At 45.8% G+C, this 14599-nt stretch overlaps 1 protein-coding gene across 2 annotated transcripts in view; it reads left to right on the top strand.

Moving 5' to 3' along the window:
* Positions 1–14599, top strand: part of VDR (vitamin D receptor) — a 1262566-nt gene that overhangs the window by 366210 nt on the left and 881757 nt on the right. For both annotated transcript variants that reach the window (XR_015309792.1, XM_086964248.1), the window contains exon 4: positions 13170–13354. Coding sequence is in view for 1 of the 2 variants with exons in the window: in XM_086964248.1 (XP_086820374.1) it covers positions 13170–13354 (185 nt within the window). In the remaining variant the exon portion in view is untranslated. The remainder of the gene's footprint in view (positions 1–13169; positions 13355–14599) is intronic.

Here is a 14599-nt window from a genome sequence, read left to right as displayed (position 1 = left end):
GGGGTAGGTTTGGAATTTCTGCTGCTCACACAGTAGAACGGGTAGCACCAGGGAACACTAGGAATGTAATATCATTACCTTACACTTTTCCATCAACAAATGGACCTGACTGATCCTCCGGCAAAGATGCGCCAATTACGCACTCTTCCATCCCCCTCAAGGCACGTCATTGAGATGAGTCTGAATCACTCTCATTGCACTGCAACCAATATTGCGGAACCTTTTGCACATTTTGGTTCTTACCAACTTGATCACCTCCGTGAAATCCAGTGTTCGCACTGTACCACTGCACTTGAGCATTCACATTATTGGGCCTAAGAGCTTGTGGCACCTGTAACTGTGGAGCAACTACCTGCTGCGGCTGCTGATTCATAACCACCTCATTCTGCATCTGTGGATTTAAATTTTGATTTACCCCATTATTCTTTTGAGCATATCTACACTCGTTCTTCCAATGTCCATACTTTCTGCACGCATGACAAGGAAATTTCTTCTTAGCCTCTTCTTTACTCATTTTACCTCTACCCCTACTGGGTATCTGACCATTCATTTGATTACCTGTTTGAGAACCACTGTTGGTTTCTTGTTGCTCTGCTTCCTTCACTTGTGCCCACATCATTTTCTTTTTTAACTTTTTATGTCTTAATTCAATGTCATCACTACAATACTTCGCACACCTCAAAATTCCGTCAATGTTTTGCTCTGCCAACAAATAAAATGCTGCTGAATCATATTACTAATCTCTGGTTTCAATCCAAACACAAAACTATACACAAAATGTCCCATATCTTTGTCCCCAATGTTCTCAAACCCGCTGTTCTGTTTAAATACCTGCAACAACCTTTCATAGTAGACATGTGCTAACTCTTTTGGTTCTTGAGTTGTTCTGTCTATCTTAACCCAATCTCTTTCCTTAGGGGGACATTTTCCCTTTCAAAAAGGTGATCACCTGATTATATTTTCTCATCACCTCCACAGGTGGTGCACCTGTTTTAGGATATCTAGGGTAGTTTTCTTTTGGCCAATCAACAGTAATCTTACACTCTGTCCACAAATCAGCTGGAACGACAATCTTAAACAAACCATCTAAATCCTTTAACAAAACCTTTGAAACTTTCACAAACCTCTCTACCTGTTTGTACCATTCAACTTGTTTCTACTCTTTCATCTGTAATCTTTTTCCAGACGCATTCAAACTCTCCAAATCCTTTTCAGTAAAGGCCAATCTGTATGATTTTTGCAGCTCCTTTGACTTCTCTATGTCTATTCCATATTCACTAGCAGCCTCTTCTATTTTCTCATGAAGATTCCTCGCTTTCCAAGTAATACTTTTACACAAAAACAATAGCTCTTCATCAGTCCCTAGTCTGTCTGGACTTATTGTACCAATAGTCATCCCTTCCAAATCTACTTTCAATTGGTTCACATTTATAATCTGTGTTTGAGGTTTTCACGTTTCCATTCCCTTTATCCAATCATTTAATTCCTTTGGTGAAGGACCTGCTGAATTCCCTGTCATTCGAATGACGTTCTGCCCTATTCTCCTTCAGTCTATTTGCATTCTTCTTCTAGGATTTTCTGTTATCATCTAACAAACCGAAAGTTCGAACAATATAGTATTTGTGTCAGCCTGTCCATCCTCATCCGCTACGGTCACCATTCCACTCCTGACGCTACTCCTTGGAACTGCCAACATATGTACTTTTTTTTTTTTTAAATCTTTATTGATAGAAAGCCATCATCAATATACACAATACTGTAAAAGGATGCAGGAAATCATAATACATGTTGAGTTGACAATATTAATTGGTGTTTGTTAATCGAAAGCTGTATTATTTGGGGACCATGTTTGTATGTAAATGCTCTATCCGTAATCAGTTTCCAATTTTTGTATACGGTACAATAAGTATTTCCAATGTCTGTCATGACTGTATCCCCAAAGTTATACATGAAAGTGATGTACAGTTACAATTAGATGGATAGCATCAAAGTAGAAAAAGTGATCAATGTAAGAACAAGAAACTAAAACTAACATTGTTGTCATCAATCAAATTTGAATCAGTCGTACACCTTCACTTTAAGCAGTATGTAAAATAATTTGCATAGTCCGGTACCCTAACAGAAGTGAGTGCTTGACAGCCCAATGCACACAAGGCAGGACATTCCCCACCTCAGTCCTCCTCCTCCTCGGAGTCCATATCCACGTCTTCCGGAAGAGGGTCACAGATGTCCCCTCTGTAGCTGTTCCAAGGCGCCCATATTTTATTCCACTTCCTAGGGCTCGCCCTAAGTACATAGAGGCCTCGCTCTATTATCATTAACATGTCCATGTTCTTGGCCCACCTTGCCGCCGTAGGCACCTCCTGCGCACCCCACCTCTGTGCAATGTCTCTCTTCGCTACTGTAATGGTCAGGGTGGCCCATAACTGCCCACATCGGTCCAAGTCATTGGGTTCCCAAATGTTCAGGAGGCATTTACGGGGTTCAGGTAGGACTGATATGTTAAGTGCCTGAGAAACTGTACGTAGAACCTGTTTCCAGAACTCCTGTATCTGTGGGCATTCCCACAGGGTGTGAAATAGAGTCCCTTCCTCCCCACAACCCCTGAGGCAAAACGGGTGAGGAGCCCGGTGGATCTTGTGTAGTAGAGACCTCGTGTAGTAGATTCGATGTAGGATTTTCAGTTGCACGAGCCTAAATTTCATTGATATGCCCACTTCTTTCGGTGAAGCCAGCGCTTCGTTCCACTCCGTTTCGTCAACCTCCCCTATCTCCCTCACCCACCTTTCCTGGAGCCGTAGTGTGGGGTCTATCAGATTATTTATCAATTTCTTATATGTAAGGGAAGTGGCGCTCTGCGGCATGAATTCCGTCAGGAGCCTATCCTCTAACGGGGATGATTCAGGAAGATCCGTGCCCTGTGGAATCGCTGTGAGCAGTGCGTGGCTGATCTGAATGTACCTGAATGTCTCGGTGTGGCCCAGACTATACTGCTGTCGAAGCTGTGACAAGGGAATCACTGTACCCTTGTCCCACAGGTCCCCCACCGTGGAGATCCCTATGTGATCCCATTGTGTAACTCCTTTATATGCTCTGAGATTACCCAGTTGTTTGGCATCCCAGAGTGGCGTTAGTTTGGTAAGCTTGCCCGCCCAACCTAGTCGGGCCTGCGCTCTGTGCCATAGTGTCGTCGTGTGGTGTGTTGGGCCAATCAGTCGCCTGACTTGAGCTTTATTATACAGAACTGAAAGCATTCCTTCAGTCCCCAATTGTGACCAGTCGGCCTTATAGGCCGGATCATCTCGCGAGGCATGCACCCAGAAGTTGACCACCTTAAGTTGGGCTGCCCAGTAGTACAGTTGGACGTTGGGAAGTGCTATCCCTCCTCCATACCAACTCCTCACTAACTTGTCATGGGCAATTCGCGCCGGACCATTGTTCCAGAGGAGACTGGAGATCAGCGCTGCAATTTGTTTAAAGTAGTGTGGCGCAACCAAGTGTGGGGTGTTCTCTAAAACATACAGAAACCTGGGAAGTGCCATCATTTTGTATAAGGCCGCCCTGCCTAGGAGGGTCAAGGGGAGAGTCGCCCAGTGTTTGACATCAGCTTTTAGGCGTTCTAGAGGGGGTTTCAAATTAGCATTATAGAAGTCAGTGGCGTCTCTTGTAATGTGGATGCCCAGGTACTTAAAGGAGGACGTCGTCAAGGTCAGGGGGCAGGTTTCTTGCAGCAATGGCGCCGGGCCCCGGAGCACGTATACCACGGATTTGGTCCAGTTGAGCGTGTAGCCCGATGCAGCCCCGTGCGTGTCACAAAGCTGCAACAGGGCAGGAATGCCTGCCTCGGGGTCCACCATGTAAATAAGCATGTCGTCCGCATAAAGGGAGACCTTGTCTTCCCACCCCTCCGTCCATGTGATTCCCCGAAACAGTGGCGTTGATCTGAGCAGAATTGCTAAGGGCTCTAACACTAGAGCGAAGAGCAACGGGGATAAAGGGCATCCTTGTCTCGTCCCTCTCTTTAGTGGGAAGGTCGCCGAGATGTGTCCATTGGCCACCACCTGGGCCACCGGCTGTGTGTACAGCGGGCGTATCCACGCCTGGAACTTTGGCCCGAAGCCCATTCGGGTGAGCACCGCGAACAGGTATTCCCATTCCACTAAGTCAAAGGCCATAGTGGCATAAAGGGAAAGGATTGCCGTAGGCTCACTAAGAAGGTGTGCGTGTGCCAACACCCCATGAACTCTTCTTAGATTTAAAGCTGTGCTCCGATGTGGCATAAAGCCTGATTGGTCAGGATGGATCAACGTGTGAAGGTGGTGTGTTAGTCGGCTGGCCATGATTTTGGCGAGGATTTTAGCCTCCACATTGAGAAGGGAAATGGGACGATAGGAGGTGCAGGCAGTCGGTGGCTTACCCGGTTTGGGGATCACCACAATCGTGGCAATGCGTTGGTCGAGCGGCAGGACCGCCTTGTCAAGACTTTCGTTATACATGTGTAGCAGCGGTTTACTCAGTGTGGGAGCTAGCGCCTTGTACCATTCCACCGGCAGGCCATTAGGGCCCAGCGCTTTACCCGATTGCAAGCACTGGATCGCCGTCTGAATTTCCTCTTCCGAGAGGTCAGCATCCAGTTCCTGCCGCGTTTCGGGAGTGAGTGTAGGGATGTCAATATTCTCCAGGGAGAGCAGCGCGGTCTGTGCGGTGACGTCGCGGTCTGGGGTGTAAATGTGTTGAAAATGGTCGGCCAAAGTTTGCACTATGTGTTCTGGATGTTTCTGCAGGACCCCATCGCGTGTGTAGAGCATCTGTATGCCTTTATTGCTACCCCCCCTCTTATCTAGCCATGCCAGCATTTTCCCGGCTTTATCTCCCACATCATACACCCTGTGTAGTGCGTTCTCGCGTTGCGCGTGAACGGTCGTCTTGAGGTGATCATGGTATTGTTGTTGGCGGAGTTGCAGCAGGTGTGTTGTCTCCGGTGTGGGGTCGGACATGTGGGCGATATTTGCGTCGTGTAGTGTGAGTTCTAACTCCGTGAGCTCCTGTCTTGAATCTCTTTTGTGACCTGTAATGGCTGCTATTGCTTCCCCCCTCAGAACCGTTTTGTAGGCCTCCCAAAGGATAGAGGGCGAGGAGACGGTTCCCTCATTTTCGACAAAGTACTGGGCGGTGGCTTGTTTGAGTTTTTTCCGTATTGCAGGGATTTTCAAATAGTTGGGGTACAGTGGGTAGATTCTCGTGCCTTTTTTCCCCCTGGTGGCAAGCGACAGGGAAATTGGGGAATGGTCGGAAACTCCTCTTGGTAGGATGCCAATTTTGTCAACTAAACCCAAACCCAGTCCCTGGAATAGGAAGTAATCAAGTCGTGAAAGGCTTTTATGAACAGCAGAGTAGTATGTGAAATGTGAGGTTGCTGGGTGGAGGTGTCGCCAGACATCCGTGAGGCCCATTGCCTCTACAAAGTCAGGAAGTACATTTGTGGCACTCGAGCGGGCACGGACAGGCAGGGAGTCCAGTGACGGGTTCATTATGGCATTAAAATCCCCCCCAATGATTGTGTCCCCCTCTGGGAGGTCTAGGAGAAATTTACCTAGGGCCGGTAGTGCTGTTGAGTGAAGTGCCGGGGGGATGTAAGCGGAGACCACGTTAAGTGCCCGACCTTCCCATTGCCCATGTAGTGCCGCGAAGCGACCCTGACCATCAACTCTGTGTCCCCCCACAATAAAGGACGATGTTTTTTTCATAAGTATCCCAGTGCCCCTGGAGCCTGATGTAAACTCTGAGTGTACCGCCATTACATATCCCCGTCTGTTGAGTGCTTTACACGTGGACCCTGCAAGGTGCGTTTCTTGAAGTAAGACCAGGTCAGGCTTCTGACGCTTAATCACCTGCAAAACGAGACCTCGCTTGATTTTATCCCCCAATCCCCGAACGTTCCACGTCAAGACCTGGAATGGGGGCACCTCATTGGTCGCTGTCGCTCCCTCACTGGGCACAGATCGTACCCTTCTAGCCATTGGGTCTGAGAGTTAGGGCAGCGGGCCGACGATCGTTGTCCCCGGCCCAAAGGTGGTGTCCAGCGTTAGTGTACCAGCAGTGTGTGACCTGCAGAAGTGTGGTGTACCGTAGTGTAGACATGATGACAAAACATAACTGTGTTAACAATGAAACATTCCCCCCATCCCCCCACCCTGCTCCCCTGCTCCACGGACTATTCCCCGCCCGCTTCCCCAACTTGGCAGAGTGCTTTTTCCCCGTCCCAACCATGGTACTTGCTTGTGGGGTTGGCGAGTCTCCCGTAGGCATCGGCAAGTGCCCACCCTACTCCGCGTAGCCGCCCAGGAGTCCAGTGTTACACATAAGTGTTCCCAATTACAGTTCACCTCTATATCGGGGCCTGCTGCCCGGAGTCGAGGGGGTCCCTCTCCAGATCAGAGTCTAGTCCAGAAGCCGTTGTTTGTTGCGAAGGTCGAGATTGCTGGCTGTTCGCTCGTCCCTCGGTGTGCGGAGTTGTTCGTTCTCCGTGTGGCCGCTCTCGCTGTCCTGCCTGCCTCCATCCGTCGAGCCATTCTCGCGCCACTTCAGGCGCATCGAAGAACCATGCCTTTCCCTCGGCTACAACGCGTAGTTTAGCGGGGAATAACATGGAATATTGCAAGCCCCTGTCCCGCAGCGTTTTTTTGACCTCCGTGAAGGTTTTCCTGCGCCTGGCTACCTCCGCCGTATAGTCCGGAAAGAAGGCCAAAGTAGAGTTCTGGATTTTGATCGGCGGGGCGACCCTCGCCGCCTGCAAGATGGCGTCTCTGTCCCTAAAGTTAAAGAGGCGAGCCAGCACTGGTCGCGGAGCTGCACCCGGCTTGGGCGTTCCCCCCGGGACACGGTGTGCTCTTTCGACAGAAAAAAAGTTGGACAGACCTTTAGGTTGCAGATTGTTTTTTATGAGGTCCTCTACGTAGAGATCCATGGCCCCTTTCCCCTCTGATTCCGGCAGGCCAAGAATGCGCACGTTATTTCGGCGGGAGCGCCCTTCTTGGTCGTCCAGCCTGTCGCGTAAAAGTTTTGAGATTTTCTCCACACGTTCCATCGCCACCTGTAGGTCTGAGGTGTCTTGGATAAGTGATTTTGTCACCACTTCCACCTGTGCTACCCTCTCGGTGATTTTGGAAAAGTCCGCTCTCAGTAGGGTGACTTCAGAGGAGATGGAGCCCACTGTCGTTTTAACCTCCGCAAGAGTTCTCATAATGTCTTCCAGTGTCACTTTTTTGTTACCGTCCGTGTCCGGGGGTGCCCCCGTGGAATGTCGGCCGCCTACCTGTGAGGGTCCCTGTTGGCCGTAAGCAAACTTGTCCAATTTCGCCTGCGTGGACGAGCTTCTGGTGCCCTTGCCCGCCATGGTGCGAGGTCGCAGTTCCCAAAATGGTGGTGGAACAGCGCCGTCCCGGGGTGTATGCCAGGCGCCCGCTGCAGTGTGGGGTCTAGGCAAGCGAGTGCGTCAGGGCTGCCCCGACAAGAGTGATGTTGTCCGGGTCTGAGTGCCGGAGGCGCCCGTTCCTGGTTCCGGGCGTTCGAGGTGGACAGGGTCCCTCTCCAGAATGGCGCTGGTCCTGGTTCCAAGTGGCCGATCGCCTCCTGGAAGTGTGCTCAGTCTTTTTCCACCTTTTTAAGTGTCCGGAGCGGCTGCGGGTCAGGCCGCTGTGTGCAATCGTTAGTTGAGTTAGTCACTTCAAGTCTTGAACTGGCAGACGGGTGGGGCCGGGCGCCGACACTGCGCCACGCCCAGGCGGGTTGCACCGGTTCCGGCGAGGACGGGTAATCCAGGCCGGGGATTCTCCCTCGCTATGGGCCTCGCTTCGCGCTAGCTGGAAGGTGCCGTTCTCGACCACCGATTTTCGCCAGGATTGGATCAAGAGGTGTAGTTTCGGTTCCTGAGTCGGTGCCGCCGCTTCGGGTAGGCTTTGTGACGGATCAGGGTATCGGATTTTGCCGAAGGCCGTTATGCCTCGAGGAGCTCCCAATTCACGCTGCCGCCATGCTCGGCCGCTAGCCACGCCCCGCAACATATGTACTTTTGATATATTCTGTTTTTCTCCATACATTGGAACTACAGGACCAATTGTTACCAGTACCATCAATGCTTTTGCATTTAGACTCAACTGGTTTATTTTCTGGATCTGCTCTACTCTTGCCTTATTTAATATGTCCATTTCTTTTTCTCGTACTACTCTAGCTATTTCTGCAACCTGTACAGTTAATGGAGTTCCCATTAGTGGTGTACTCTGAGTCACCTCACCTGAATTTTCTTGATATGGCGGAGGTCTTTTAGTCATAATGTCCCCTAACACTCATCATCAGAATTGTTCGGATCATATCTTAAACTTGAAGTCTCTATATTTTTCTTTTCCTCTTTACATTTGCCTCCTGTCTGATCTTCAGCAACTAAAACTGGGTACAAACCCTCAGTTACCACAGCTCTCCTACATCTTTTCATTTGATCTTCTCTTTTCTCATATCTAGTCATTAAATGTCAGTGTCTCCTATCTGCTCCATATTTCTCTCTTTCGAATGCTTCTACTTCCCATTGCTCTAGCGCTTCATACTGGGTAGGTCTGGGATTCGGCCCTAGTGAATTCATTAGATTTCTCAAATTCTGCAAAATCCTTACATTAAATGGACCATTTTGTGGAAAAGCTATAAAACAGGCGTCCTTTGTGTATTCCACCCGATTCTCTAACCAAGTACAGGTATGGTATCTTCACTCCAACATCATATAGGAAGAAGGTGTTCTTAGAGGTGGAATAGGAATTCCCTCTCTAGTCACTATTGGTTTGTCCTTTTTAAAGACATTCTTTATTTTCTTAAGCGACTTCATTTTTCCCACTGTTTTTTGCTAATGTATCGCAACGAACAAACAAGGCAAACTTTCCGTAATTCTACTACTCTGTTTGTCAGTTCTCGTCCAATACCAGCGCGCCGCACATCAACCGTCCAATCACGGCTCTCAACGTATCTGCTTTCTCAACCAATACCAGCGCGGCTCACACCAACCAGCCAATCAAAGTTTACTTCAAGCTCGCTGCCTCATCAATGCCAGCGCGTCCTTTTTGTGACCCCTGGCTGGTTCTTAAATTGACACAACTGGCTGGTCACTCAGCTGGGGCAAGGTGGTGTAATCACCCCTTGCTTAGATATAGTATACCTATATCTAAACCTATATCTGGACACATATATACCTATAAGTCCTCCTATGGCAGGCCTTAACAATCCTGGAGGCAGAGTGCTTGGTTTTATGTGAGATGGTGCTCTAGCATGAGCTGAGCCTGTGTGCAGCTGTCGAGAACAACTCCCTTAGCTGTTCCGGGATAATGCCATACCATATACTATTAAGTGCATTATAATCCATCGCTGTTATGTGCTAACTTTGGTTTGGCTTTATCAAAACATGTTGTGTAAGGTGTCATACGATTTGGAATACTATCCTCTCCACAGTCCTGTCAACGGGGATAGCATTCCACCCTTCTAGAGGGAGAAGACATGTTACTTTACTGAAACACGGTTAATCCTAACCAGAGCCTCAGCATCACAAAATGGATGCTGCTGCCACTGACACAAGTCTGACCTCCTGCTGCTAACCGAAACTTGGTAGAGAAGGCCTGGACAAAGGGTTTCCTGTTGCAGCGAGGTGCTACACCACCCCAGACCCGCTCTTAGTAACCTCCATGCAACTTGCAACTGGCGAATTGATCAAGCCGGCTCATCCCCTTGACAAAGGGCTAAACAGCCCGAAATGCATCGGAGAGGTTAAAAATTCTATGAAGAATGTATTGAACAGATGAATTGTTTGGCAAATACATTTGATATAAAAAAATATTGAATGGAACTAGAGTTCAAACAGTGAAAAATAAATCAACTCATATTATGATTAAATGCATTTGGAGTCTTCTATGAAGAACTAAAGGTGTGCCCAACGCAGGGATGCACTCACTGTTGATGTGTGCACTATTTTATGGTATTTCATAAACGTAACACGGACGGATACGCTACTTGCAGGAGCACCCAACCGTCCCAAAACATCAACTACAATATCTAACTATTCAACAAAGTTATTCCATTAAGCGGTGCACTTAGCCTATCTCATTTGATTTATACAGCTTCTTTTGAGGCCAGCAGTCCCTCGATATTCTGTGGGTCTCCCACTACTTTTTCTAATACTACCCAAGTAAATGTATGTTTTTGCTCGTAACAGTGTTGTACTAGTTTAGTGGACCAATGCGGTCTTCACTATATAGGATTTACCACTAGAAAAATCAAGGTCAGAGTGCAGGAACATTTGTGCACGATCAGGACAGGAATGTAAAATACTAAACTAGTACAACAATGTTACGAGCAAAAACATACATTTACTTGGGTAGTACTAGAAAAGTAGTGGGAGATCCACAGAATATCGAGGGACTGCTGGCCTCAAAAGAAGCACGCTGGATTTTTCAAGAGAAAAGTTTACCGATTGGGCTCAATGATTTTTTAGCATGGAATAAAGTCAAGTTTAGACCGCACAAAGTTATGATATTGAGCTGCGCGTATGCATTGTGTGTGTTTAGAGACTTTCTGATAACATATTGTTGCCATTATAAGAAGTACATTGAATTTGTTTAATATGATAAAGGAGAGTGAGGATAATGTGTGTTCCAATTAAAAAACAATATGGGAGTAATTTTGTGTGGGTTGTGTTTATGTAGTACATTGCAAAACAACCTTAGTGAAGGAAGTAGAGAATAGGAAAATGTTTTCACTATATTTGGAGTTCTGATTTTGAGAGAGTCCGCAGGTGTTTGTTTGTTAAAGGTCTTTGATAAAAAGCTTTTTTTGACACAGCTATTAATAGTGAGAAAAAGAGAGAAGAGAATGCAAATAATAAAAAGAAATAACATTTCTATATGTTTTATGGGGTCCTTTATGTGCTTAAAAAGTATAAATTGAATCAGGTACTGTGAGCACAGAAGGAGTATACACGAAAATGCCCTTACTTTGTAGCCGTGCTATAGAACAAGATTGTGGTTGTGGTCGTAAATCCTGTTCTAAGATGGCGCCCACACTTCTCTGTCTCCCCACGTGACCGGACAGCCTCTCGGAAGTTCAAATACGAGGCGCCCGTCGGGAGAAACAAACGTATGAGAGGAAGCACTCCGTGAGTCCCCGGGCGGTAAGGTGGAGTGAGAGGCAGTATGAGGGCATTAAATAACGACGAGAGATGAGAGTAGTGGCTGTATCGGCATGCTGGAAACTCTGATTTTTCTAGAAGTAATGTAGAGTGCGAGATCCCTTTTTTTAACAGCGTTTTAAAATTGGGACTGCGTGACTAGTAGATCATTATCTCATACCGATGGGGGTCATTGTTCTTAATTCCGCATACGAGAGGGACCCGTGTGCGAAGGGTGAATCTTTGGGTCAATTTTTCATTATTGATATACCCATCATTTTGCAGATTGACATTACAGCTGAATGTTTAATCCACTGAGAGGAGTCACAGTCAGAGCCTCTTGTGTGACCTAAAAAGAAAGAGCTGGTACGCAGACCAGTGGCTTATTTAGGGTAAATACAAACTCTATAGTTGAGATGAATGTATCAAAGTTTCCTTGCCTGAAAGGAAGAGTTGAGAGTAATGGGATGTGTACTTTCTCTGTTTTTACATTTGGCAGTCCCCGTAAAAAAGTTATTTAAGTGTCCAGTACTGGTGCCAGGCGACTTTGTTTGCCCTGAAGAAATTGCCCTAAAATCATTGTGGCAATGAAACATGTTGGCGCAGAATAAATCGGTATGCATGACAAGCAACCGATTTTAATTTGAATAAGTGCACATGTGAATAATAAAGTTGGTCTTGAGTAAGTGCAACTTATTTCAATTTTAACTTCACATAGTTGCATCGTGGGATGTGATCTTTTCACTTCACTTCACAGCACCTACCATTTTTTATTTGGACACTATATTTATTATTTTTCAAGACAAGATGACTACCGATGATGATAAAAGTGGGCACAGCTGGTGAGTACCAACCAGCGAGCTCAATTGGTGGTGCGCACGTGCCTTTTCACATTTTTTCTGATCTTTTTCTGGTTTTGTTTTGATTGTGATGTTTAGAACATTATGCACCTTTCACTAATCCTCCTGTACGTTGGTCAGGGGTGAAAAAACGTGATGACTGCCATCTGTCATAACTGTTTTTACTTTAAATTTAAGGCAAAAAGCGGTTGGTTACTACCTCGTTATGGAAAAGAGCGGCGTATATGGGAATTACATTTTAAGAATCCCTACGTCCGCTTCATATTGTTTGGCTTTAAGAGAGGCACCTTATATACCAGGTCTTTATGTATTTTGATTGAATTTTGAGTGGAGGGCGACCTGGTTGGTTCCCTTCCCTCTATAGCTCCTTATTGTGTGCACTTCTTTTTTCAAAACCCTGCTCAATAAGTACTTTCATCTATTAATTTTCTTACTGGACTTCTGAACGAATTTTTTAAAAAAGACCGCTTTATTCTGTCTGATGATTTCCCTAACATTGAGCAACTTTGTCATGTTTTCGGAAACTTGTTTGAAAGCATTATCTTAATAATTTTATCTTTCACTTACTTTTAACCGCTCTGCTCGCTATAAAGGTTCATTTCAGAATCATCATTTTAAGCATTCGACATACTTCAATCTGGTGTTTATGATGATGTGGGCACGTGTAAGATGCATTTCTTAAAACTATTCTTGCGTAGGTATGAAATAGGGGACATTTTATGATGATTTTAAAAATAACGTGTAGATGAAAAAAATGCAATAAATATCAGTTATGATAAGATCATTTCACTTGAATACGGAATCACTGTTTTAAAAATGTAAACATGTAATGCACGGGCATTGCTCCAAGCCCAGCGCCCCCTTACTCCAGTAAAACATACTTTTCGTTCTTGAAATGCAATGCATTTTTTGTGTGACCTTTTTTTATTTTGGTTTTCAGTTTTCAACGTGGGTATAGTATTTTAAACATAAAGTGCAAGTCGTTTCTTTTAAATCAAGTAAAAAAAAGTCAGAAATGGACATTAGGCAAAGTTGAAGGGAGTAAGAAAAGAACATTTGTGGTTTGTGTGTGGGAAGAGGTTTGCCATTTTAATTTGCCTTTTTCTTTAAAGTTATCTTGACTGATGAAGAGGTCTTGAGGAAAAGAGAAATGATAACCAAAAGGAAAGAAGAGGAAGCACTGAAAGAATCCCAAAGACGTAAAATATCTGAGGATCAGCAGAGAATAATTGACATTCTTTTGGAAGCCCATCATAAAACATATGATCCTACATATTCCGATTTCAACCAGTTCAGGGTATGCTTGCTTTTGCACTCTTAATTTCTTTATGTTGTTCATTCAGCAGATGTGTGCAGCAGAAAATCATATTATAGTAGAAAGCAGTATCTTACATTGTATTGTCTAGGAAAGTCATCTTTAGAAAATGTTAAATGTATATGCTTTATTGTTCCTATACATAGCTATTCATATATTATTAAAGTTGCTTGTTGATTATTCAATCAGTTTTCCCGCATGAATGCATGCTCACCTTTTTTTGGATAATTAAGGATGGTTTGGACTTTCTGATTTCATTTTCATTTGTGAAAGGTTGTGATATTTCTCAAAGACAAATTAGTAAAATCCATGTTTTATCTGGCTTAGCTGGATAATCCAAACTCCCTCTGTAACTGACCCTTCCAAAGGATACTTATAACCACAGTTTCCTCACCTTCTGAATATTCTCCAGGAGTCAGACTGGATCCAGAAATTTTCAAGTGGTACCCCTGAGCGTCAGCAGGTGGTGTCACGTGACTCAGCGCTGCTGCTGACCCGCTCCAAAAAGCGACATGTGGAGCCACATATAAGCACCACCTGTTGCCAACTGATGCAAGTTGGATACTACAGATTACATAGGCCGGGTGATTGGCACTAGTGTGGGGCTCAGATGTCACACCTTGATTAGGTTCATAGGCTTCACTTGGGATATCTAATCTTTATTGATGGACGTGCCTTTTGATGAGCCTCACCTTTCTGGTGAAAAAGACTCTGCCTATGAGCGCTTAAAAGAGAGCAGCGCCATGGCTCACACTTAGGGGCTTTCTGCCTCAGTGTGGCAGTTCCAACATCAGATTAATCTTCTAGGGACCTTAAATTCCGCATGCACCACCCTATGTAGACAGTCGAGTACCCCCCACAGCAGTTCGTGACCAAGGCACACAGCCACTCGGTCGGAGGCAAGATCTGGCATTTTCTCTCAGGGTGGCAAGCAGTCTCTTTGGACATCTGTGTCCTACAAGTTGTCCTGCAGGGCTATGCCCTTCCATTCCTTTCTGCTGCACCTTCCACCAACATCAGAGTGGCTGACAGAGGACTATCAGTGCCTTTACAGCAGGTAGTGCAAGCTCTTTTCGCCAGGGGGCCATAAAGAGGTCCTATTTTAAGCCTTCGGCCACTCCGTGCCTTTCTGTTGAAGGACAAATTCAAAACGTTTACCCATTCCAAGTCTTGTTTGCCCTCGAACTTGGAGACTGCATGGTACCATTCGACCTGCAGAATGCTTAA

Source organism: Lissotriton vulgaris, chromosome 1_1 (assembly GCF_964263255.1).
Source record: "Lissotriton vulgaris chromosome 1_1, aLisVul1.2, whole genome shotgun sequence".
In the NCBI taxonomy this organism is placed as follows: Eukaryota; Metazoa; Chordata; class Amphibia; order Caudata; family Salamandridae; genus Lissotriton; species Lissotriton vulgaris.
This window is presented reverse-complemented; position numbering and strand designations above follow the sequence as displayed.